The following is a 22,712-nucleotide window of genomic DNA, read 5'->3' as shown; positions in this document are numbered from 1 at the left end:
CTCCTCAGCTCTGAGCTTTCATCCAAATAAAACAAGCTAATGGGAGATGAGACGGGAGCGAGGGCCATCTTTTATGTACTTGTGATGGTGGTGGAGAGAGACTGAGGTTTCAATAATCTGTCGTACTTACATATAAGCTGAGAGATGTTCTGTGATGTTGCCGTGCACAGACAGGTGAGACAGTCACTGTGCTGTGAGTGCGCTCCGTGGCGCCCAGCGGAGAGCGGCGGTCGAGCCTCGTGATTCACAGCTGCTCCCTCTCCCTGCTCTCAGCTGGTATTCCCCGTCACTTCCCCGAGTCAGACAGAAAATGAAACCGCTCCGAGCACGACCAACAAAGGGTCGCAGCGGGGCCAAGAACCAAAACAGTTCCAAACATGTGGTGGGAGCTGATAAACAGCTGATATTTGATTTCTGTTTATTCTCTTAATCAGTCCTCTGTTCTCCCGCCTGAAGCTTTCTTCTCCCTGTTTCTCATTTCCAAATATTCCAGATATCTTTTTGACCTGGGGTCCTGTTACTCCTCATACAGGAAGTGATTGGGTTGAAAACCTGCTGATTTTAGAATAGAATAGAATAGAATTCAACTTTATTGTCATTGCACATGCACAGGTACAGGGCAACGAAATGCAGTTTGCATCCATCCAGAAGTGCTTTAGTGATATAGATATATTACAATATATATTAGCAATAATATAGATATGTGAGTATATTACAGAAATGGGTCTATTATGGTATGTTATAATGTACACGGTATGAAGTATGTTGTGAATATTCTATAACTATAAGTATGTACAGGCTGTAGTGAGTACAAGCTATGTACAGGCTATGAACAGGATATAAATATGAAAAACTATACAGAATATGAAATAAATAACTTTACAGAATCTGAGATATACAGCTATACAGAAATGGGAACTGTGCAAGTTATAAACAGTTGTAGGATTAAAAATTATTGAATGTACAGAATGATTATTTACACAGAGCTATACAGTAGTGCAGTTAAGATAAGTGAGGGTGTAGATAGTTTCTACAGAGGCTATATAAAGTGCTAGTGGTTGTGAGTGGTGGTTCAGTCCATGTTATTATTGTGTGTTTGAGGGTACAGTTGTCCATTGTGGGTGTGTGTATGTTCAGTCCATATGTTAACGTGGGTCAGATGTCAGGAGGCAGAGTTCAGGAGTCTGACAGCTGTGGGGAAGAAGCTGTTCCGGTACCTGGTGGTCTTAGTCCGGAGGCTCCTGTGGCGCCTCCCAGAGGGCAGGAGGGTGAAGAGTCCATGTGATGGGTGACTGGGGTCTTTGATGATTTTCCCAGCCCTTTTCAGACACCGCTTCCTGTAGATGTCTTTTATGGCAGGAAGTGGTGCTCCGGCGATGCGCTGGGCAGTTTTCACGACCCTCTGCAACGCCTTCCGGTCCGAGGCAGAGCAGTTCCCGTACCAGACTGTTATACAGTTGGTCAGGATGCTCTCGATGGTGCAGCGATAGAAGTTCACCAGGATGTCTGAGGACAGGTGGTTCTTCCTCAGAGTCCTCAAGAAGAAGAGGCGCTGGTGAGCCTTCTTGACCAGCTTGGAGCAGTTGGTCGTCCAGGTGAGATCCTCGGAGATGTGGACTCCCAGGAACTTGAAGCTGCTCACACGCTCCACAGCCGTCCCCTTAATGTGGATGTGGGTCAGCATTCCTCCTGTAGTCCACGATGAGCTCCTTGGTCTTCTCGGTGTTAAGCAGCAGGTTGTTTCTGTCGCACCACTCAGCCAGACGATCCACCTCCTCCCTGTAGGCGGCCTCATCGTTGTCACTGATGAGGCCAATCACCGTGGTGTCATCTGCAAACTTAATGATGGTGTTGGAACCATCAGCAGGTCTGCAGTCGTGGGTGAAGAGGGAGTAGAGGAAAGGGCTCATCACACAGCCTTGTGGTACACCGGTGTTCATCGTGATTGTAGATGAGCAGCGGTTATCCAGCCGGACATGTTGGGGGCGGTTGGTCAGGAAGTCCAGTAACCATTTGCACATGAGGGAACTGATGCCCAGGTCTGTCAGTTTCCTGATGAGTTGTGAGGGGTGGATTGTATTGAATGCTGAACTGAAGTCTATAAACAGCATTCTGGCGTAGGTGTTGTTGTTGTCCAGGTGTGAGAGGACAGAGTGCAGTGCGATGGAGACTGCATCCTCTGTGCTCCTGTTCTGGCGGTATGCGAATTGGTGGGGGTCCAGGGTGGGGGGGAGACAGGATTTGAAGTGTGCTAGGACCAGCTGCTCTAAGCACTTAGTGATGATGGGGGTGAGTGCTACTGGGCGGTAGTCATTGAAAGAACCAGATTTAAATGTGGTTCAGGTTTTAATTGTCTTTGATGTTTTTGACTTTTTGTCAGATTTTTGTAGTTTTATCCTGTTTTTCTTCATTTTCTGGTTTTCCTGTGTGCCTTGCTGTCACCTCCAGTCTTTCTGATTATGAACCTGTGCCTGTAGTTCTCCGGTCATTCTTTGAAGTATGGATTTAGCTCCTTTGTTTGCGTGCTTATGGTCTCAGGCTTTGATGCTTTTGGTGTTTGTTTAGGGCTTCTGGGCTTGAGTCAGTCAACGCCTCTGTTTGTTTTGCCGTCCTCTCCTGCTTAGCAACGTTACCTGATATCACTAGTTTAGCTTCTGTGCTTTTGTTCAGTATATTGACAAAAGGATTGGCTCAGCTGGCTTCACACGGATATCAGCTTGAGTGGCATTCCCATTCTTAATCCATCCATAGGTTTAATATGATGTCAGCCCCCCTCTTGCAGCGATAACAGCTGCAAATCTTCTAGGAAGTCTTTCCACAGGTACAGGATTGGTCACCCTGATGTTGGACGAGAAGGCCTGGCTAATTCATTCCAAAGGTCCATCCATCAACCTAGGCATCCATCCATCCATTCATCATCCCATATACCCATCATCCATCCATCCGTTCTGTCAGGACTCTGTGCTGGTGTGCAGTCATGTTGGAACAGGAAGAGGACATCCCCAAACTGTTCCCACAAATTTGGGAGCATGAAATTGTCCATAAAGTCTTCTTATGCTGAAGCATTGAGAGTTCCTTTCACTGGATCTGAGAGGCTGAGCCCAGCTACTGCAAAACACCCCCACACCATGGCACAGTGCGGTCAGACAAGTACTGTTGACTATTGAACCCAGACTTCTCCATCAGACTGAGTTTGCTTCTTAAATACCAGGTACATAATTGGCAGGAACCCTAAACCTGACCTCCAACAAGAAAACTCTGTCCTGCTCAGGGAGGGGTAGCCATCTATGTGTCATGTGATTTCACACATAACTGTAATTGAGTATCCTCTGCGTAGCAATCAGTATCAGGTTTTCTAGTAATAGTACCAAAGGGAAGCATCTACATTGTGGATTATACTTTCTGCACAGGCTGGCACGGTTTTAGAACATAGAAGTAAAAACTCAGATATGACTGAAGGAGGGATTTTTGAATCTCCTCTCCATGTGTTTAAGCCACCTGAATGTGTGACTGTACGATCACATCACAATGCCCAGTTATTGTGGAAAACTGTTATTCATGGACAGGTTGGGAGGACAGTGGTAAGGACTCTGCTTGCCTGTCTGGCTTCAGAGCTGAAAGGAAACCTGGGTTTGTTCCTGTTTTCCTCAGAGGACAGTAAGTTGTCCTAACTTTGCTTCTTTTTTGGAAAGTCTTAGACCTTAGAATACCATTTTGTTTCTAGCGTATGACTCATGTGGTTTAAGGGATGTGACTGTGAATTATTACAGGGATTCATGCATCTCTTTGTTGGGTCTTGTTGAGGTAGCTTCTCTCTCAGCCTTGAGTTTGTGAAGCAGAACGTCTAAGCTTCCTCTGGTCTTTCAGAGTGAGCAGCTCAGAGGTTCACACAGGTCGTTGGTCATGTTGGACATCTCGTTTTGGCTCTCAGCAAAGGCGGTCGCACTTTTTCTCCTCTCCTCCTCACCCTTATCTTCCCTGCTTAGCCTCTTGTGTCCTTGTCTTGTCTTGTGTGTGTTACTTTCCCTGGAACAGTCTCTCACTGTCGTTCTCTAAAACCTAAAAGAGAATTATGGATTTGATCAACTGGTCTCTGAATGTTATTGACTCCCTTTTCTCAATGAGAAGTCTGGGCTTGGGAGAGCCTGAGTGCCCTGGAGGGACTTTCCCTGCCAGATACACGATGGACAGGTGGCAGGAATGGAGGGTTGTGTGCCTGGCGGGACTGTCGATCGAGGACGCTGAAGATATCTACCTATTTGGAACCATGATAACAGGGTTCTTGCTGATCGGAGCTGGCTTGGCCCTGGCTTATCGGAGAATTAAGACAGCGGAACCGGCTGTTCAAACCCCCCAAGGCTGCCCGCTGGAATCGAAGTGATGGGACGAGGTGCGACCTCTCACAACGAACGCAGCATGGGTAACACCTTGGAGATGCTTACAGCTGCCGTGAAGACTCAAAACAACAACATTGAGCGTATGGGGGGATACATCAGAGAGAGGCCTGCTCAGAATGAGACCCTTGAGCGACAGTTGGAAGACATCGCGGAACGGCTCACTGCAGTTGTGAGGTCTCAGAATCAAAAGAATGACAACACCATGGAACAGAAGTTTGATACCATCATGGGGAGGCTCGCGACTCTCCAACGGGAGATTGAGAGGCCAGCATCAGAGTGTTAAAGAGCAGCTTGACGTTCTCCTGGGCTGCTCGCATGAAAAATCAACAAAATCAACATCGTAATGCAGACACCACCACGGCGCCAGCCGAACAATCACTCCCTGATAACGACTGTGTGATGACTATTCTTCCCATCCCATGCAAGGCCACCTGGATTGGCTGGAGGACTGTTTACTTAGCCTGATAGGGTGAAGGACACTGTCTCAGCTGAACTATGGACACGCACACACACACTTACACTGATAAGCACTCACTCATCCCCCCTCCCTTTCCAACGCCTTCGATGCTTGTTGCCTCCTGGGAACACGAGGCGGGTCTGGGCCCGCGCTAGAGACGGCGCCGTTGCAGGATGGCTGCTGTGTTGCCTGGGATTACTCCTCATCCCCTACCCAACCCTGTGGCTTGTCATGTCTTCACAATGTTGTGCTGTGGACATTCATGTGCTTTTTTGTGCAGAGGACTTTTTTTGTTTCCTGCTCTCGTGCTGTCCTACCATGGAAGCACAGCATGAGTGGAGGTCTCTTTTTTTCCTCTTGTACCTTCCCGTTGTTATGTACATTTCAGTGTTTTCAGTGCAACGCTACCGATCTCCGACTTGTAACCCCATGTGATGTCTGTGTTATGTGTGTAAGGTCGGGGGTGGTCCCATTTCACGGCAGGGCAACCTGCTTGTGACAAATAAAGCTTTGATTAGTTGATTGATTGATGTGTAACTGCTCGGTGCTGTTATGAAGAATACTTAAGCCACCATGGCTCTGAACACAGCGCATGTAACAACTACCAGTCGGAGGGAAGTGTACAGATCAATGGCGCCCTCTGATGGAGGGAGCTGGGCAGACTGTTTGTCTCTTAGTGCCATCTTGCAGTGAAAATGTTTCAGCCCAATGATTTATTGATGCAAAAAATAACCTGATTTATAAAGTCTGTATCAGAGTTAAACTTTAAGCAGAGATTTGATGAAATATGAGTCATGGCACTGAGAATCCTGACTTTAACTCAAGGAAGAAGGTTTCCATCACGTCAGCGGGATCCACCGCCTTGTTCCAGTTTGATTATTGGTTCTTCTTTATGTCTTTCGTGATCCTCCCTGTCCAGCTAATGGTACCGCAGTTATGGAGCTTTACATGATGAGCTGCTCAGTGAAAGAAGCAAATGCAAAAAGGCCCTCAGATGTGCTGGGATGCCTCAGATTAAGTGTGATTGTCCTGATGCTCCTGTGGGAATTAAGGTCCCGTCAACATTTAAGGTGCTGATGGTAAAGGAGGCTTCTCTCTGGGGTCTGTAACATGCTGATCCATACACTGCTCAAATAGATGCACACAGCACAAATGCCCTGGGTTAACCCTGGGAAGAGTGAGGCGATCACAACGATGAAGGAAGCACAAATGTTAGTGAGCTTTCCCAGGATTCATTCCCAGCCTTCTGGATCTGGGATATGGATCGGCTCTGTTATCAAAATGCTCCAGAAAGCTCCGTCTCCTGCTGTGCTCATCATGTATGACCAAATACATCCTTCATCTCGTGGCCTTTGCGCTTTTTTTTTTTAGTCCAATTATCTGCCGGCCTTATTCAGGCCAGTCAACGTTCACTCTGTCTCACAGACTCCTTTGTGCAACCCACCTCCTCCCATCATGGCCTCTCCCTGCTCACTCAGGCTCCATTCAAGCCTCCGTCTCTATCTCCACCAGCAGAGTCTAGACTCCAGGGGGTCAAACATGACTCTGTACATCAATAAATCATGTTCACCCTGTGGAACTCCATAATTAACCTCAGTGTGTGAAGAGGACTCTCCATTTACATGCACAAACTGGAGTCTATTAGATAGATATGATACAAACCACTGCAGTGCAGTACCTGTAATACCTACAGCATGTTCTAATCGCTCTAATAGGATATTATAGTCGACAGTATCGAACGCTGCACTGAGGTCTAGCAGGACAAGCACAGAGATGAGTCCACTGTCAGAGGCCATAAGAAGATCATTTGTAACCTTCACTAAAGCTGTTTCTGTGCTGTGATGAGCTCTGAAACCTGACTGAAACTCTTCAAATAAACCTCTGCAGATGATCTGTTAGCTGTTTGACAACTACTCTTTCAAGGATGTTTGATATAAAGGAAGGTTGGAGATTGGCCTATAATTAGCTAAGACTGCTGGGTCTAGAGATGCTTTTTGAGTAAAGGTTTAACTACAGCCAGCTTGAAGGCCTGTGGTACATAGCCGATTATTAGAGATAGGTTGATCATATTTAAGATCGAAGCATTAATTAATGGCAGGACTTCTTTGAGCAGTTTTGTAGGAATGGGGTCTAAAAGACACGTTGATGGTTTGGAGGAAGTAATTATTGAAGTTAACTCAGAAAGATCAATTGGAGAAAAAGAGTCTAACTTAACATCAATGGTACTAAGAGTAGCTGTAGATAATATTACATCTGTGAGACTGTTCAGAAGGCAGCTTAGATATATTCATTGCCATGCAGATGCAGTCTTTCGATCCCTGAAGCCTCATAACAAACACTAATTAGTTAAACTGCAGTAATGTCTGTGAATGCTTAGGAATGTTTATTTAAATGCTTTAACTAATTATTTTATTTAACTTAGATCTGTACTTTTTAAGCTCTGTCATTTAATATTTTAAAATTTTTAATTTAAGTTCTTTCTTTTTGTAATTTCTAGCTTAGCAAGCTCCACCTCCTGTGGAAACTGTGGTCAAACATCCCAAAACCTCAGTCGGGTCACATGACATCTGAGCTGTCTGTGCTTCCTGAGCGCGCGCACACACACACAGCTGAAACAGTGCTCAGCTTCTCATTCTCGCCGTCACCATGCTGCTGATCCTGCTCTGCTTCCACACCTTCACCTGGGGTAAGGAGCTGCCGCCAACGGCACACTAACCACAGATGAAGCAACATCCTGTGTGTGATTTTGTCCTTTAATTATGTAAATCGATTATTTTTGCTCCTGAGTCACACTTTAAAGCTTACTTTCATTTCTTCAGCTGACGGTGACTCATTTAATGGTATAACAGAGTCAGCAGTAGGTTATTCCTGATAGGTCAGTTCAGCGCGTCTAACATGAGAAAATGTCCTTTTTCTGTTTGCTGCGACTGTTTCAGGTTAAAAAGGTGAAACAGTCGCAGCTGCTGGAGGCTTAAAGGTTCCTGTGAAACATGGAAGTGGGCTATAAATGTCCAAAGCTCCTGACATGACAGGAAAGGATCTGTGAGGCTTTCAAAGAGTTTATTTCAGGTTATAATCATCACTTCTGTGTTTGTTTAAATCAGCCTGTAAACATGTTTAACCTTCATTATTACTGATGCAATAAATGTTCATTCATCTGTTCACTGTAAACACTTTTGACTCTGACACTCTCAGGCAATAAATAACTGATCTGTCCAATCAGAAAACAGACATGAAAGTGAATAAATGACGTCACCACAAACATCAGGTTCACATCTGTTCAGTTTTTAAAAACGTGCCGTGTGCAGCAGACAGATGTTATTCCTCGTTTTTGAATCTTTGTCCCTCTGAGCTCAGGCGTCGTGGCGTCGATGGTTCCTGCTGTCTCTTTAATAAATCATCTGAGGCCGTGATCACATGAATAACAATAATCTGGATTATGCAGGGATTTCTCTGGTTTGCTTTCTTCACCTTTGCAGTCGCGTCTCAGGCGCCGCCGCCTCCACAGAACGTCCAGGTGGAGAAGGGTCAGCTGACGTGGACTCCAGGGGAGCCGGACGTTACCTACACTGTGAATTACCGCAGGTGAGCCCTCACAGCCAGGGAAGGTGCTCTGTTTTAAGGTGGAGCTTCCTTTTCCTTTAGTGATAATTAAAATGAACGAAAGAATTTCATCTCATGCTCCAAACTATACTGAAGATATCATTTTCTGGATTTAGGTCATCACTTTTACAGAAGACAAAACAACAAACAAACAAACAAACTGGATGGGTTAAATAAAACATTTTAATAAGCTAAAAACTACAGAAAGAAATTAAATAGAAATATTTTTAAAATAAAAGGAGCCCAGAACGTACCATTTGAATAATAATTTGAATTAAATAAACTACAGTAAAGATAAACATAGGTTAAAAAAAGAAAAAGAAAAAGAAAGCTAATAACAAGAAATAAAAGTAAAACTGAGAATAAAATCCATTCAAACAGAAAGTGGAAGGCCGACTGTGCCACATAACCACTTCTGTTTTTGAACAGTTTCAGAGGTTCGTCGGTTTATCGATAAATCAGATCATTGACTGAGAATGAGTCTGCAGCTGTTATTCAATGCGGTTTTATTTATATAGCTTCAAATTAGAACAGAAAAAGTACGATCCTGCCCAGCAGGCAGCTTTGGAAATGTGAAGGAGGGCATACAGCTGTGTTTTTCAGATCATTAAACAAATTTAAATATCAGGCAAAGATAAGACAAAATGCAGTTTCTAAATGAAGGTGTTTATTATTAAGGGAAAAACTCCAACCCTACATGGCCCTGTGTGAAAAAGGGATTGTTGCTAAAACCTAGTAACTGGTTGGGCCACCCTTTGCAGCAACTGCTGCAATCAAGCAGTGCTGACCCACTCATCTTTGGACAGTTGATGTCATTCAGCCACATTCGAGGGTTTTCGAGAATGAACTGCCTCTTTGATGCCACAGCATCTCAGTCAGATTCAGGTTCAAACAAGGCCAGTAACCAGGTCTGATTACTAGCAATAGACTCAATACTTGAAATGTGCAATTCACTTGTATTTTTATTTTTTATTCCTATTTATTCTATTTATCCCCTTCGTATATTTTATTTATCTATCCACTTAGCACTTTTAATTCTTATTCTTATTTTTATATTTTTATGACAGTATGTTTGCACTGAAGCACCGCAGCAATTTCCTAATGTTGTAAACCTGCTCAACATTTGGCAATAAAACCCTTTCTGATTCTGATTCTGATTTATATTGTCTCTGTATTTATATATATGTGTGTGTGTGTGTGTGTGTATATATATATATATAATATTCTGTAACTCTGTAACTTCTGTCGGTGCTGTGCTTTTTTGGAAATCGAATTTCCCAGAGGAACCCACCCGAGGGATTAATAAAGTTCTATCTAATCTAATCTAATCTAGCAGACCAGCTACCACAACTTGTACTTTAGCCTGACACATTTCTTTCTTACTATTTAAACCAATACAGTGGAACCCCGACTTAGGAAATTAATCCGTTCCCGAGGGTCTTTCGTAAGTCGAAAGCTTTCGTAAGTCAAAGCACCCATTGCGCGTTTTGAGTGAGGCGATGCTGAACGATATAGGCTACAGGCTAATTGCTAACTAGAACAACAATACGTCATTCAAGTGGAACAGCGAAGCGCAAGTACGGAAGCCAAGGGGTTGTCACATGATTCGGATGGCATTTTGTTACTTGGGCATTTTGCCGTAACACGGGCAGAAATATTGCCGTTCAGTGCCTTCGTAACTTAAATTTTTCGTGAAACGGGGTATTCGTAACTCGGGGTTCCACTGTGTAGTCGTGCTGATAGATTTCTTTCATTAGATACAGCAGCAATTCTTTATCATGTGGAACAATTGAGATGTACTTTGAAACTGCACTTCACACTGACTGAAAGGGTTGTTTCACTTGTCAGGCCTGCAAGGATCGAAGTGTAAACTGAGTTGGAAATCCCCGGCCTACAGGAAGCACGTTTACTGTATGAATTCAATGCTGTCCAGCCGAGAGATATAATCTCTCCAGCGTGTCTTGGGTCTGCCCCGGGGCCTCCTCCGGTGGGACATGCCCAGAACACTTCACCCAGGAGGCGCCCAGGGGGCATCCTTGTCAGCTGCCCGAACCACCTCAACTGGCTCCTTTCGATGTGGAGCAGCAGCGGCTCTACTCTGAGCCCCTCCCGAATGGCCGAACTCCTCACCCTATCTCTAAGGGAGAGGCCAGTCACCCTTCGGAGGAAGCTCATTTCCGCCGCTTGTATCAGCGATCTTGTTCTTTCAGTCACTACCCACAGCTCGTGGCCGTAGGCAAGGGCAGGGGCCTAGATCGACTTCGCTTTTACACTCAGCTCCCTCTTCACCACGACGGACCGGTGCAGCGTCCGCATCACTGCAGCCGCCGTCTGTCGATCTCCGGCTCCCTTCTCCCATCACTCGTGAACAAGACCCCGAGATACTTAAACTCCTCCGCTTGGGGCAGGAACTTATCCCTGACCCGGAGTGAGCACTCCACCCTTTTCCGGCTGAGAACCATGGCCTCAGATTTAAAGGTGCTGATTCTCATTCCCAGCGTTTCGCACTCTGCTGCAAACTGTTGCAGTGCGAGCTGGAGGCCATCACATGATGAAGCTCCAGAAATATTTGTTCAGTTCTCTTTCAAACCCCAGCAGCTGTCTATTGCAACTTTTGAGTGTCCACTAAAACAAAAACAAAAATAAACGCGTTCTAAAATCTCACCTGTTTGTTTTTATTAAGGCATACATGTACCTTATTTTTATAAATAGAGATTTCGCTATTGAGGTTAAACATGATATATAAGTCACTTAGATCACTTCGAAATGTTAATGTTTGGTTTATTTCAGTGTTTTATTTGTTCCTGAGTGTTGCATCTTCAAAAAATAAATTGTACAATTGTACAAATCGTGAGTCCATTCTCCAGTGCGTTCTCGACAAGTCCAGACTCGCCGGGAACGCACGGGAGCGTGGACTTGCTTACTTGAGAGTTGAGAAAGGGCCAAAGAGCGATTCAGAAGACCCGTATGAGAATATCACCAAGGGAACAGTTTACCCTGCCCAGGATAGAGTTACCGGGGCCCCGCCCTGGAGCCAGGCCAGGGGAGGGTGCCCGAGGGCAAGCATCTGGTGACCGAACCTTAGTCCAACCTCGAAAAGGGGACAAGGGTACATCTGTCACCATCTTACAATGCTGTGATTGCAGCCATTCCCCAACTCTCTGTGAATGGGACTCATGGCCATTGATCAGTGTTTGTTGATCAATAATCTTGAGAATTTGCATAATTAAGATTAAGGAACTGACCTCCCAGCCCATTGTTCCTTCAGTGGGCTGGTTTCAGTCATTATGCAAATGTCCTGTTTATAAGCTTGAAACCTGCAGTCAGCTGAGACTGAAGACGTCACCTGATGATGACGAAAAAGCTGGTGCCCTGTTGTAAAAGCTGTCCTTGAGTCAGTTTGTCTGGACCCTCAGCAGCCTGACTCTCCTGCCAGATGGCAGCAGCTTGAACGCCCGGTGTCCTGGGTGTGTGCAGTCCCGTAGGATGCTGCATGCCCTCTTGAGACAGCGAGTGCTGTACAGGTCAGGGAGGAAGTCGTGATTTTTTTTTTGTCTTTCTGTGTGCTATGGTGCAGCTGGAGAACCACACACAGATAGAAAAGTGTGTATAAGAGGGGGCTGAGGACACACCCCTGTGGGACGCCTACGTTCAGAATGAGGGTGGAGGAGGTGTGCTCTCCCATCCTGACGTTATGGGGTCTAACGCTCAGGAAGTCCAATATCCAGCTGCACAGTGAGCTGCTGAGTCCTAAGTTGCTTAGTTTATTAACCAGTTTGTGGGGTTGGACTGTATTGAAGGCGGAGCTGAAACAAACAGCATTCTCAGGTGTCACTACTGTACAGATGCAGGATGTCAGCACACTTTCAATGGAGCAGCAGTAGAAGCTCCTTCTTCAGGTCCATTTTTCTGAGGATTGTCAGAAAGTGGAGACACTGTTGGGTCTTCTTTACAACAGCCGAGGTGTTTGAGCACCATTGGAGGTCTGTGTCTATGTGCACACCCAGGAACTTGAAACTGGACACCCTTTCCACGCACTCCCCATTGATGCTGACAGGCTGCAGCTCAGACTTCCTCCTTCTGAAGTCGACTACCAGCTCTGTTGTCTTGGTGGTTTTGAGGTCCAGGTTGTTGTCGGCACACCAATCTGACAGCCTCTGAACCTCAGCTCTGTACGCCGTCTCCCCAGAGATGAGCCCCACCACGGTGGTATCATCTGCAAACTTGATGACTGCGTTGTCTGGGTGGGAACTAACACAGTCATGTGTGTACAGAGTTTACAGTAGGGGACTCAGTACACAGTCTTGTGGAGAGCCGATGTTAAGGCTGAGGGCTGAGGGAAGATGAGGCCCCACTCTAACTCTGTACATGGTCTGACAGGAAGTCTCTGATCTAGCAGGAGGTGGTAGAAGGAAGTCCGATATCCAGCAGTTTTACTGTTAGTCTCACCGGGAGTATGATATTAAAACCAGAGCCAAAGTCAACAAAGAGCAGCCTGGTGTCACACCGCTGTTGTTCCAGGTGAGAGATGGTGGTGTGGAGCGTTGTAACAATGGCATCTTCAGTAGATCTGTTAGCTCTGTGTGCAAACTGGAGCAGGTTGAGTGTGGGTGGCATGCAGGACATGATGTGATGTCGGACCAGTTTCTCAAAGCACTTCACGCCCTGCTGACTTAAATATTGTACTGGGTCCTGTGGTGGGTTGTTGTTGGGCTGGCAGCGGGAGAGCTGCATCTCTGTGTGTATTGTGAACGGCATCGTGTGTGTGCTAATAAAGCATGCTGCAAAGCATGTTAATGTCACCGGGTCTGCCGTGGTCATTCACGATCTCTAAAATTAGAAATATCCTGTCTCAGAGTGACGCTGAAAAACTAGTTCATGCATTTATTACTTCCAGGCTGGACGACTGTAAGTCATTATTATCAGGAAGTCCTGACAATGACCCTGGCTCTGCTGGAGGTTTCTTCCTGTTAAAGGGGAGTTTTTCCTTCCCACTGATGCCAAAGCGCAGGGTATTATTGTAGGGTCTTTACTTTACAATATAAAGCACCTTGAGGCAAATGTTGTTGTCATTTGTCGCTATATAAACAAAATTGAATTGAGTTGAATCGATTCGTTACTGGGGAATCCTCTTCACACACTGGGGTGACTGGAGTTCCATGTAGGTCTGTCCCCAGTCAATCTAAGCAATTGGGGTAGAAGAGCCTTATTTAGGTAGATGACCAAGAATGTTGGTCACTCTGATATCGCTCCAGTGTTGCTTTGTGGAGAAAGGACTACAATTTGTGCAGCATCCCACCAATCAGATCTGCATGGTGGAGTGATCAGACAGAAGTCACTCTTCCGTAAAAGATCCAAAGTTGTCGTAGGATTGTGGAGGGGTGTGGCTTGGGCGCGGCTGCAGGGGAGGCTAAGACACACCGGAACTCCATTAGCTCGTCACGCCTCCCGTGAGTAAAAGAGTGTGCTGGGACCTGAGGTTGTGGTTGTGTGTAAGAAGGAGCACCTGAATAAAGAAAAGTGTGTAAAGAGCGAACTACATGGTCGGGTCCGTCACAGTGGTGCTGAAACCCGGGAGGTGGCATGGCGGAACCTCGACCGGGCCAGCCAATGGACACGCTGGCCCGAATGGTGGTTGAGCTTGCAGCTACGTGAAGGGAGCAGGTGGTGGTGTCTCGCCGCCAGTTGGAACGGCTGCAGGACCGTGCCGAGCTCCAGATGCAACTGATATTGAGTCTGGAAGCTTGGTTGGTTCCTGACGGACACCGCCGCCAGCCTGACCGGCGTTCCTAGACCGCATTGGGGAGGGAGACGACCCCCATGGTGTTGCAGATGTCCATGCACGAGAGGGACCTGTTTTGCAAGCCAGCGGTCTGCGTGCTATCTGGACCAGCTCATGCCGAGCCAGAGGTCGCCCAGAACAGGGACCTGCCCAGGCTGAGTTGGAGGTCTGCGCGCCATCTGAACCTGCCACATTCATGTCAGAGGTCACCGTGCTGTCTGGTCCAAGCGGCGTCCTCGGCAGAGGCCAGCACCGTCTGAACCTGGATTGTTTACACCAGAGGTCAGCGTTTGTGGTCTAGCCTGCCGGCGGCCTGCCAAGCTGCATGTGAGACGCGGCTTACCTCCTCGACTGCTGCGCCGTCGCTGGACACACTCGGTCGGCCCCGGACACAACTCATCCCTGCCGCTAGTCCATGGGCCACGGATGCACCTGGCCATGGCCGATTGGGCTAGGCTGGATGGCTGCCCGACCTAGGTTGGGTGTGGCCTGGGCACGGCTGCAGGGGAGGCTGAGACACACCGGACCTCCATTAGCTCATAACGCCTCCCATGAATAAGAGCGTGCCGGCACCTGAGGTTGTGGTTGTGTGTGGGGCTGCAGCTGGAAAGCTGCGACCGAGTGAGCGAACTATGTGATCTGTCATTCCTGTCGCAAGGATGAAAAATGAATTTTGGAATAAAGCTGTAACATGAAAAATTGTAGAACAAGTGAAGTGTTGTCAAGACCTTTGAGGTGCATTGTGTTCATCCCGCTGTAACCATGTTTCTGTAACACAGAGCAAATTAATATATTGATAAATTACTAGCACATGTACCAGCAGCAACTTTACTGCACTGTTCTTATTATTAAATATGTTGCTGATGGACAGTTGTCTGCTGTGCTGCAGTTCTCCACCCGCTGCAGGGATTTCATGGAGAGAACGCTGAGCAGATGTTTTCTCTGACTCGTTTCTGTTCCTCATCCTCAGATTTAACTCTGATAAATGGGAAGCTCTTCCAGCCTGCATCCAGACGCCTTTCCATTCCTGCAACATATCAGCGGTTGGGCCGCGCAACACTAACGACTCGCCCGAGAACAGCTGCGTGACGCTGCGTGTGCGGGCCGAGAGACGGGGGCTGAGATCTGAGGGTGTTAACGCCTGCAGCAGATACGGTGAGAACCCTCAGATATGTGTCAGCGCTGTCTGTGGGTGAAGCTGTGAGACTCGAGGTGTTAACCATCCTGACCACAGTGTGAACCACGAGCTGCTGCTGTGCTGACGCTCGCTCTGCTCTTCCAGGTGACGTCTGCACGCCTCCGTTAAGCATTTTGACCCGGCCTGGATCACTCACCGTATTCCTTAACGATGACCACGAGCTGGCGAAGGAACACGACAGCAATGCCAAGCACATGATTTACTTTGGCAGAGAGGGAGAGAGTCCTCTGCAGGTGAGAACACGGAGTGATTCCTCCAGGTGTTTATGCTCACCTGATGTTACAGCACGTGTCACTGCTCAGAATATATCTGATATTTTTATTATTTTTTTAAAGAAAGATGTGCACATGTGTCTGTCAGTGTGTGCAGGCAGGTCCAAGCATATTTGGACAGTTTGCCTCTGCACCAACAGACAGTCTGCACAAACTGTTTCAGAATTACAGCTATTTTTACACAGTTCCCATTTTCAGAGACTCAAAGTGACTGAGAAGCAGTTTCGTGTCCAGATGAATCCTGCGCCTTCATTTTTAGAACTAAACTGAAGCCAGAGAGTCATGTGTCCGCCACTTCAGGCTGTTACTGACTGCAAGAGATTTTCAGCCACATTAAAAACTATATATATATATATATATATATATATATATATATATATATATATATATATATATATATATATATATATATATATATATATATGTATATATATATGTATATATATATATAATGAACACAAATGAACCAGCTGCTAGTTAACGAGAGACACCCGGAATGGCTAACTGAAGGCCGGACGGTCCTGATCCCCAAGGACCCCAAGAAGGGACCGGTCCCCTCCAACTACCGACCAATAACCTGCCTCAGTACTACATGGAAGCTCCTGTCAGGCATCATATCGGCTAAGATGAACAGGCACATGGGTCAATACATGAGCGGGACACAGAAAGGAATTGGCAAGAATACCAGAGGTGCAAAACACCAGCTACTGGTAGACAGAACAATCAGCCGAGACTGCAAGACCAGACTGACCAACCTGTGCACTGCCTGGATTGATTACAAGAAGGCCTATGACTCAATGCCCCACAGCTGGATACTGGAATGCCTAGAATTGTACAAGATCAATGGGACCCTAAGAGCCTTCATCAGGAACTCAATGGGGATGTGGCGTACAACACTAGAGGCCAACTCCAAGCCCATAGCACAAGTTACCATCAAGTGCGGGATCTACCAAGGAGATGCTCTGTCCCCACTGCTGTTCTGCATAGGCCTGAACCCCCTCAGTGAGATCATTAACAAGACTGGCTACGGATACCGACTACGGAACGGAGCAGTTGTCAGCCACCTCCTGTACATGGATGACATCAAGCTGTATGCCAAGAGTGAACGAGACATCGATTCACTGATCCACACTACCAGGCTATACAGCAATGACATTGGAATGTCGTTCGGACTGGAGAAGTGTAGTCGGATGGTAACAAAGAGAGGGAAGGTAGTCAGAACTGAGGGGATTGAACTACCAGAAGGCAACATTGCAGACATAGAGGACAGTTACAAGTACCTGGGGATCCCGCAGGCAAATGGGAACCATGAAGAGGCCGCTAGAAAGGCTGCAACCACCAAGTACCTGCAGAGGGTCAGGCAAGTCCTGAGGAGTCAGCTGAATGGTAAGAACAAGATCCGGGCCATCAACACATACGCCCTGCCCGTGATCAGGTACCCTGCTGGGGTAATAGGCTGGCCAAAGGAGGAGATAGAAGCCACTGACATAAAGACAAGAAAGCTCCTGACCATGCATGGAGGGTTTCACCCCAAGTCCAGCACCCTGAGGCTGTACGCTAAGCGGAAGGAAGGGGGCCGGGGACTGGTGAGTGTCAGCACCACAGTCCAGGATGAGACAAGGAACATCCAAGAATACATTGGGAAGATGGCCCCAACTGACCGAGTGCTCAGTGAATACCTCAGGCAGCAGAAACCCAAGAAAGAGGAGGGAGACGAGGAACCATCATGGAAGGACAGGCCCCTGCACGGTATGTACCACCGGCAGATAGAGGAGGTGGCTGATATCCAGAAATCCTACCAGTGGCTGGACAAAGCTGGACTGAAAGACAGCACAGAGGCACTAATCATGGCAGCACAAGAACAAGCTCTGAGTACAAGATCCATAGAGGCTGGGGTCTATCACACCAGGCAAGACCCCAGGTGCAGGCTGTGTAAAGATGCCCCAGAGACAATCCAGCACATAACAGCAGGGTGCAAGATGCTAGCAGGCAAGGCATACATGGAACGCCATAACCAAGTGGCCGGCATAGTGTACAGGAACATCTGTGCCGAGTATAACCTAGAAGTCCCGAGGTCAAAATGGGAGATGCCCCCAAGGGTGGTGGAGAATGACCGAGCTAAGATCCTGTGGGACTTCCAGATACAGACGGACAAAATGGTGGTGGCTAACCAACCGGACATAGTGGTGGTAGACAAACAGAAGAAGACGGCCGTAGTGATCGATGTAGCGGTTCCGAATGACAGCAATATCAGGAAGAAGGAACACGAGAAGCTGGAGAAATACCAAGGGCTCAGAGAAGAGCTCGAGAGGATGTGGAGGGTGAAGGTAACAGTGGTCCCCGTGGTAATCGGAGCACTAGGTGCGGTGACTCCCAAGCTAGGCGAGTGGCTCCAGCAGATCCCGGGAATAACATCGGAGATCTCTGTCCAGAAGAGCGCAGTCCTGGGAACAGCTAAGATACTGCGCAGGACCCTCAAGCTCCCAGGCCTCTGGTAGAGGACCCGAGCTTGAAGGATAAACCGCCCGCAGGGGCGTGCTGGGTGTTTTTTTTTTTTTTATAAAATTCAGTTAGTTTGTCCACTTACTTTTAATTGTTTTGGTTAAATTATTATTTCAGACATCAGCAGCAAAAACTAAACCTGCATGTTTAACAACTGGAATCGCTCAGAGAGTCAACATTTTAAAATTACAACAGGAGCCCAAGCAAAGTAAATATCAAGTAAATATCTTCTAATTTCATATTGTCAGGAGTATGAAGACACCATAGCCTCCATGACCATTGAAGACCTGGAGGAGGGGCAGCGGTACTGTGTTCAGGTGGCCTATACGGTCCACGGGGACCTCGTGGAACCACGCAGCTGCATCCAGTGTGAGGTCATCCCTGCATCAGGTAAGCTGCTCTTCTTGGTGTAACGTTCCTTTAACGCGCTCCGACTCCAACCAGAGACACAGATGTAAACGACTCCGCTGCTTTTGAATCAGCTGAAGGTTTTAAAGCTGCAGCAGTAAACTCACTGCGTCTGTTTTCTCAGAACACGTGAACAGGACGCCGATGATCGTGGGGCTGCTCGTCGGCATCGTGGTCCTCGCCATTCTTGCATTGGGATACCTCGGGTTTTTCCAAACTGAGAAAATCAAACGCTGCCTACACTAACCATGGTATGCCTCACCGGTAAGAAGCAACACTGCTGCACACACTCACCACACAGACACCAGTGGGTGCTGTATCCACTCCGAGCGTGTCAGCGGGGCACGTAAAAGAGCTGATTCGACAGTTTGAAAGCCTTCTACTCACGATTACTCAGTGTGTAAGACTGATGTGATTCTTCTTGGTGACTGGTGAGTCAATGAAATGTCCAATGGTGTTAAACACTGGAGAGTACCAGAGTTTACTCGAGAAAGAAAAGTCATTTTCTGTGGTAGAAAAACTTGTTTGACCTTGAATTTCCTGCCACATAACTGGTGGGAGTGTTACAACCAGCTCTGGTCGTCACGCCAGTTTGCTCGGCTTTTGGTTTGTCTTCCTATCAGACAGCGAGTCTCACATCTTTGTATTTACCAACAAACACGTGACATTTCACATTTAACCAACAGAACGTGAGCGGCTGAAATCTCCCAGAGTGACACTTAGACATAAGATCGGTGTTTCACTCACACTGAAACTGACACAGAGTGAAGTGAAACACACAAACAGAACCATATTTACAACACTAGTTAACTTCTGGTAAATCGGCTCCAGTCATCACTCTTGCCTCCTGGGAACTCTCTCTATCACTTCCTCTTTGTCTTCTAACTGACACCCAACCTGTGGGCCACTGACAACATTCAGCATCAACTATTTGATTTCAAACTCATGATCCCGTCTGACCCTCTCTTCACCTCCACTGCTCACAAACACAAACGATTGCCCATCCTCCACTGGTCTTCCTGTTGACACCGCGGCACAACAGTTTGAATCCACCTCCAATGATCCTGCTCTTACTTCCCCTCTATCTGTACAACTCATAGTCCCTACATGCTTTAACTTCCTGCTCTCATGTCCACACTTCTGTCTTTCCTTCTCTCTCACTGCCTGCTAACATGCCTTCCCCCAAATCCACAAAACCCCACAACAAAGAAAAACAAAGAAAGGAAAACACTGAGCCACAAACTCTGTCAATTCTAAAAGTGTGGAAAAGTTAATAACAGGCTAAAATTCTAACATGAAACTAAAACAGAGAGCATACTGAACCGGGAACCTTTCAGCATCCTCTGGGTTCAAAGGCACTATCAAGCTGAGCTAACCAGCAGTGCAGCACCAACATCACAGCTAAAAACACTGATTGGTTCTCTGCTTCTCAGTTTGACATTCACAAGAAATTGTGTTTCACATAGTAGTTTATGTGTTCCTCCTTAAAGAAGGAGCAGTTTTTACAAGCTGACCATTAAAGGTTTTAAAGCCCATGAGTTTGTCAGCGCTGAAGATGGTCAAGAGGAAAAGAAAACCAGAAAACCTGGGATCACGCCTCAGATATGGAACAATTCAAAATTGGGAACCGAAAGAAGGTAAGGTGCTTTACCACTGGGAAATAAGACAAGAAACACACAAATGACTGAACAAAAAAACAATCACAGCTAAAAGTGAAAATGAGTAAAAAAAAGGTAAAAATCTAAACAAAATAAATTAACATCACATTAAATCTTGTTCTATGGAAATGGCTGTGATAGACACACAGTGTTCAGTTCAGTTATTTGTGACAACAGCGCTCGTCTCAAGGCTCTGATATTGTAAGACTAAGACATAAGAGGTGGGAGACGTGAGCGTCCTCCGCCTGTGAAACTGTTTTGGGGGATGTGTCCTTGTTGCACCTGTTGTTAGTTTCATTAACACCAAAGCAGCTGAACCTGATTAACACCTCTGATACTGAACTAATCAGATCAATATCCCAAAGTTTCACTGACTTGATGTTGAACTGCTCCTCTATTTTGTAACATTTTCTGAGCAGCGTACACCAGACACACTAAAGGCTGCTGGTCACATTAACACTATAAACTGATGTTTTCTGCTTGTGTGATTACAGATGCAGTGAGAGTCGTGTTTCCCAGGCTGCTAATGGTGACATCCAGAAGCCTTCAGCAGGCAGCAGGTAGAGGACATTCAAGAAGCTGTGCTGCTGTCCAAGACGACGTCTTACTTCTTAAACCTAAACACACAAACTTCTCAAAACAGAGTCTGATGGAGGACTTTATTATGGCAGAGCTTGTGTGTTTCCTACAAACTGGACTATCAGATGAATGAGTTTTCGGATTATTTTCGTGGGCTGCTGGGATGTATGCGTTTGGACCGTGATGAGGGGAAAACAAGATTTCTGAAGTGACGTAATAGGATAGGTTAAAAAAGCTGATACTGGAGTCTGCTCAACTGCAGGAGGAGGACGTCTCCTGAGAAGCAGTTTAGAGGATTCTGACTCTTACAGTAACTTGTACTGTGTACTAGCTAGCATGACGGAGTTTCTATACAGTTGGGTGGGTGCTATGATGTTACTGGTGAACTTTATTTTATTCATATGGTTACTTAGTAGAGTTGCCAACCGTCCCCTAAAAAACGGAATCCTCTGGTATTCAGAATTAATATTACCGTTTCGTATTGAGCTGAAAATAAACGTGATTTGTCTTCAGCTACAATAAAAAAAAAAGACAAAAAGCTGGAGTTATTCTGTCTTTACGCTGTCAGATTAAACTGTTTCTGAGAGACTAATAACACCAGGATCCTTTTCTAAGTAGCTGACAGCTGGTAACTGTGCAGGGGCGGATCTAGAAAAGTGTTGCCAGGGGCCCAGGCAGGGCATTAACAGGGAAGGGGGGGCACAAAGATATACTTTTCTTTCTTATTCTCATTTAAAATGTCTCGCTTTTAACAAATAATTATCCGAATCTTACAACCAAAGTTTTCATCTGATGTCAAATTTATAGAAATCCATTATTGTACGTAGTACGTTTTTTTCAGGGTCCCAACATAATTTCTTCAGAAAAAAGTACTGTACATGATGCCAGTATTTTCCCACATTTTCCAGATACTGTACAAGTACTTTGTGTAAAATGCCATCAAAAACTCAGTTAAGTTTTATTCTTTCTCACCTGTCTTTCTGTCTCCTTTCACTTATAAAAGGTTGCCATGTTAGAAAAAATATTTTGCCCTGGCATGCTGTTTATTGATGTGGTAAATAAATAGTTTATGAAAATTATAAACTGTCATTTATTATTTTTAATATTCAGTAATGGTCATGTCTCACCTCTAGTCTTCTCTGTCTTAATTTCAGGTTTCCACCATGTGTTGTAGATAGTTCAGGAGGTTAACTCGACCAAGCAGTCTTTGGGTTTCGGCTAAGTACTGTTTAGAATACCAGAATAGGGGGGATGGTGGAGGTTTAAGTTTATTAGACTGATACATATGTACCAACAAGACAGTGTACATCACTGTGACAACGACATTTGTTTTCATTCAAAGGCTATTTGGTTTTTCCTGTAATACCTGGTGGGCCGGTCTCTAGTCAAAATGCCCAGGCTGATTTTTTGTCCCAGTCCAGCCCTGCGGGGGGACACTGAGCAGAGTGTCTCAGTGTGAGGAAAGTGAGGAGCAGGAAATATAAACCCTGCCTTCCTTCGGCCATCACAGGGAACTTGAGGGTCTCTGGCTAATGAGATGGACAAGCTGTTGGCGCTGGTCAGACATCAGAGGGAGGATTGGAAGTTCACTGTGTTGTGCTTCACAGAGACATGGCCGGACCTCAGTGCCACAGTATCTGGCTTTTTCACTGTTCAGGCTGGAACATGTTACTGTGAAGGCTCTGCTCGCCAGACTCGTTACTGTAATAGGTCAAAAGAAACTAAGTTAAGCAGGTGGTGGGGGGATTCATGCAGGAACTGACTACCTCCATCTTCATGCCCATGCTGTCTGCTAGATGATGCACCCCACTAGCAACCCTCAGTAAAGTTCAATCAACAGCCACAGTTATTAACGG

General features: G+C 46.2%; 2 protein-coding genes across 3 annotated transcripts in view; both read left to right on the top strand.

The window, feature by feature from the left end:
* Positions 1-1,701: 1,701 nt before the first annotated feature.
* LOC309691516 (uncharacterized protein) overlaps positions 1,702-22,712 on the top strand; it is a gene marked incomplete at its 5' end in the record, with an annotated part of 38,183 nt that continues 17,172 nt past the window's right edge. Inside the window, one exon of the mRNA XM_082509236.1 lies at positions 1,702-1,713. Coding sequence (XP_082365362.1) covers positions 1,702-1,713 — 12 coding nt within the window. The remainder of the gene's footprint in view (positions 1,714-22,712) is intronic.
* On the top strand, positions 7,459-22,180 carry LOC309690958 (uncharacterized protein). 2 transcript variants are annotated; one of them, XM_082508444.1, is made up of 7 exons: positions 7,459-7,540; positions 8,334-8,439; positions 15,210-15,394; positions 15,522-15,670; positions 18,460-18,601; positions 18,744-18,870; positions 20,772-22,180. In XM_082508444.1, the coding sequence occupies exons 1-6, from the start codon at positions 7,501-7,503 to the stop codon at positions 18,863-18,865; spliced, it is 744 nt and encodes a 247-aa protein (XP_082364570.1). In that variant the 5' UTR covers positions 7,459-7,500; the 3' UTR covers positions 18,866-18,870; positions 20,772-22,180. The 2 variants fall into 2 exon arrangements, with proteins under 2 accessions (XP_082364570.1, XP_082364569.1); XM_082508443.1 differs by having other exon boundaries at positions 18,744-18,883.

The sequence above is a fragment of the Aulonocara stuartgranti genome (assembly GCF_965226115.1).
Source record: "Aulonocara stuartgranti genome assembly, chromosome: 16".
NCBI classification, from domain to species: domain Eukaryota; kingdom Metazoa; phylum Chordata; class Actinopteri; order Cichliformes; family Cichlidae; genus Aulonocara; species Aulonocara stuartgranti.
The sequence above is the reverse complement of the archived record's forward strand: the minus strand, read 5'-3'. Positions and strand labels throughout refer to the sequence as shown.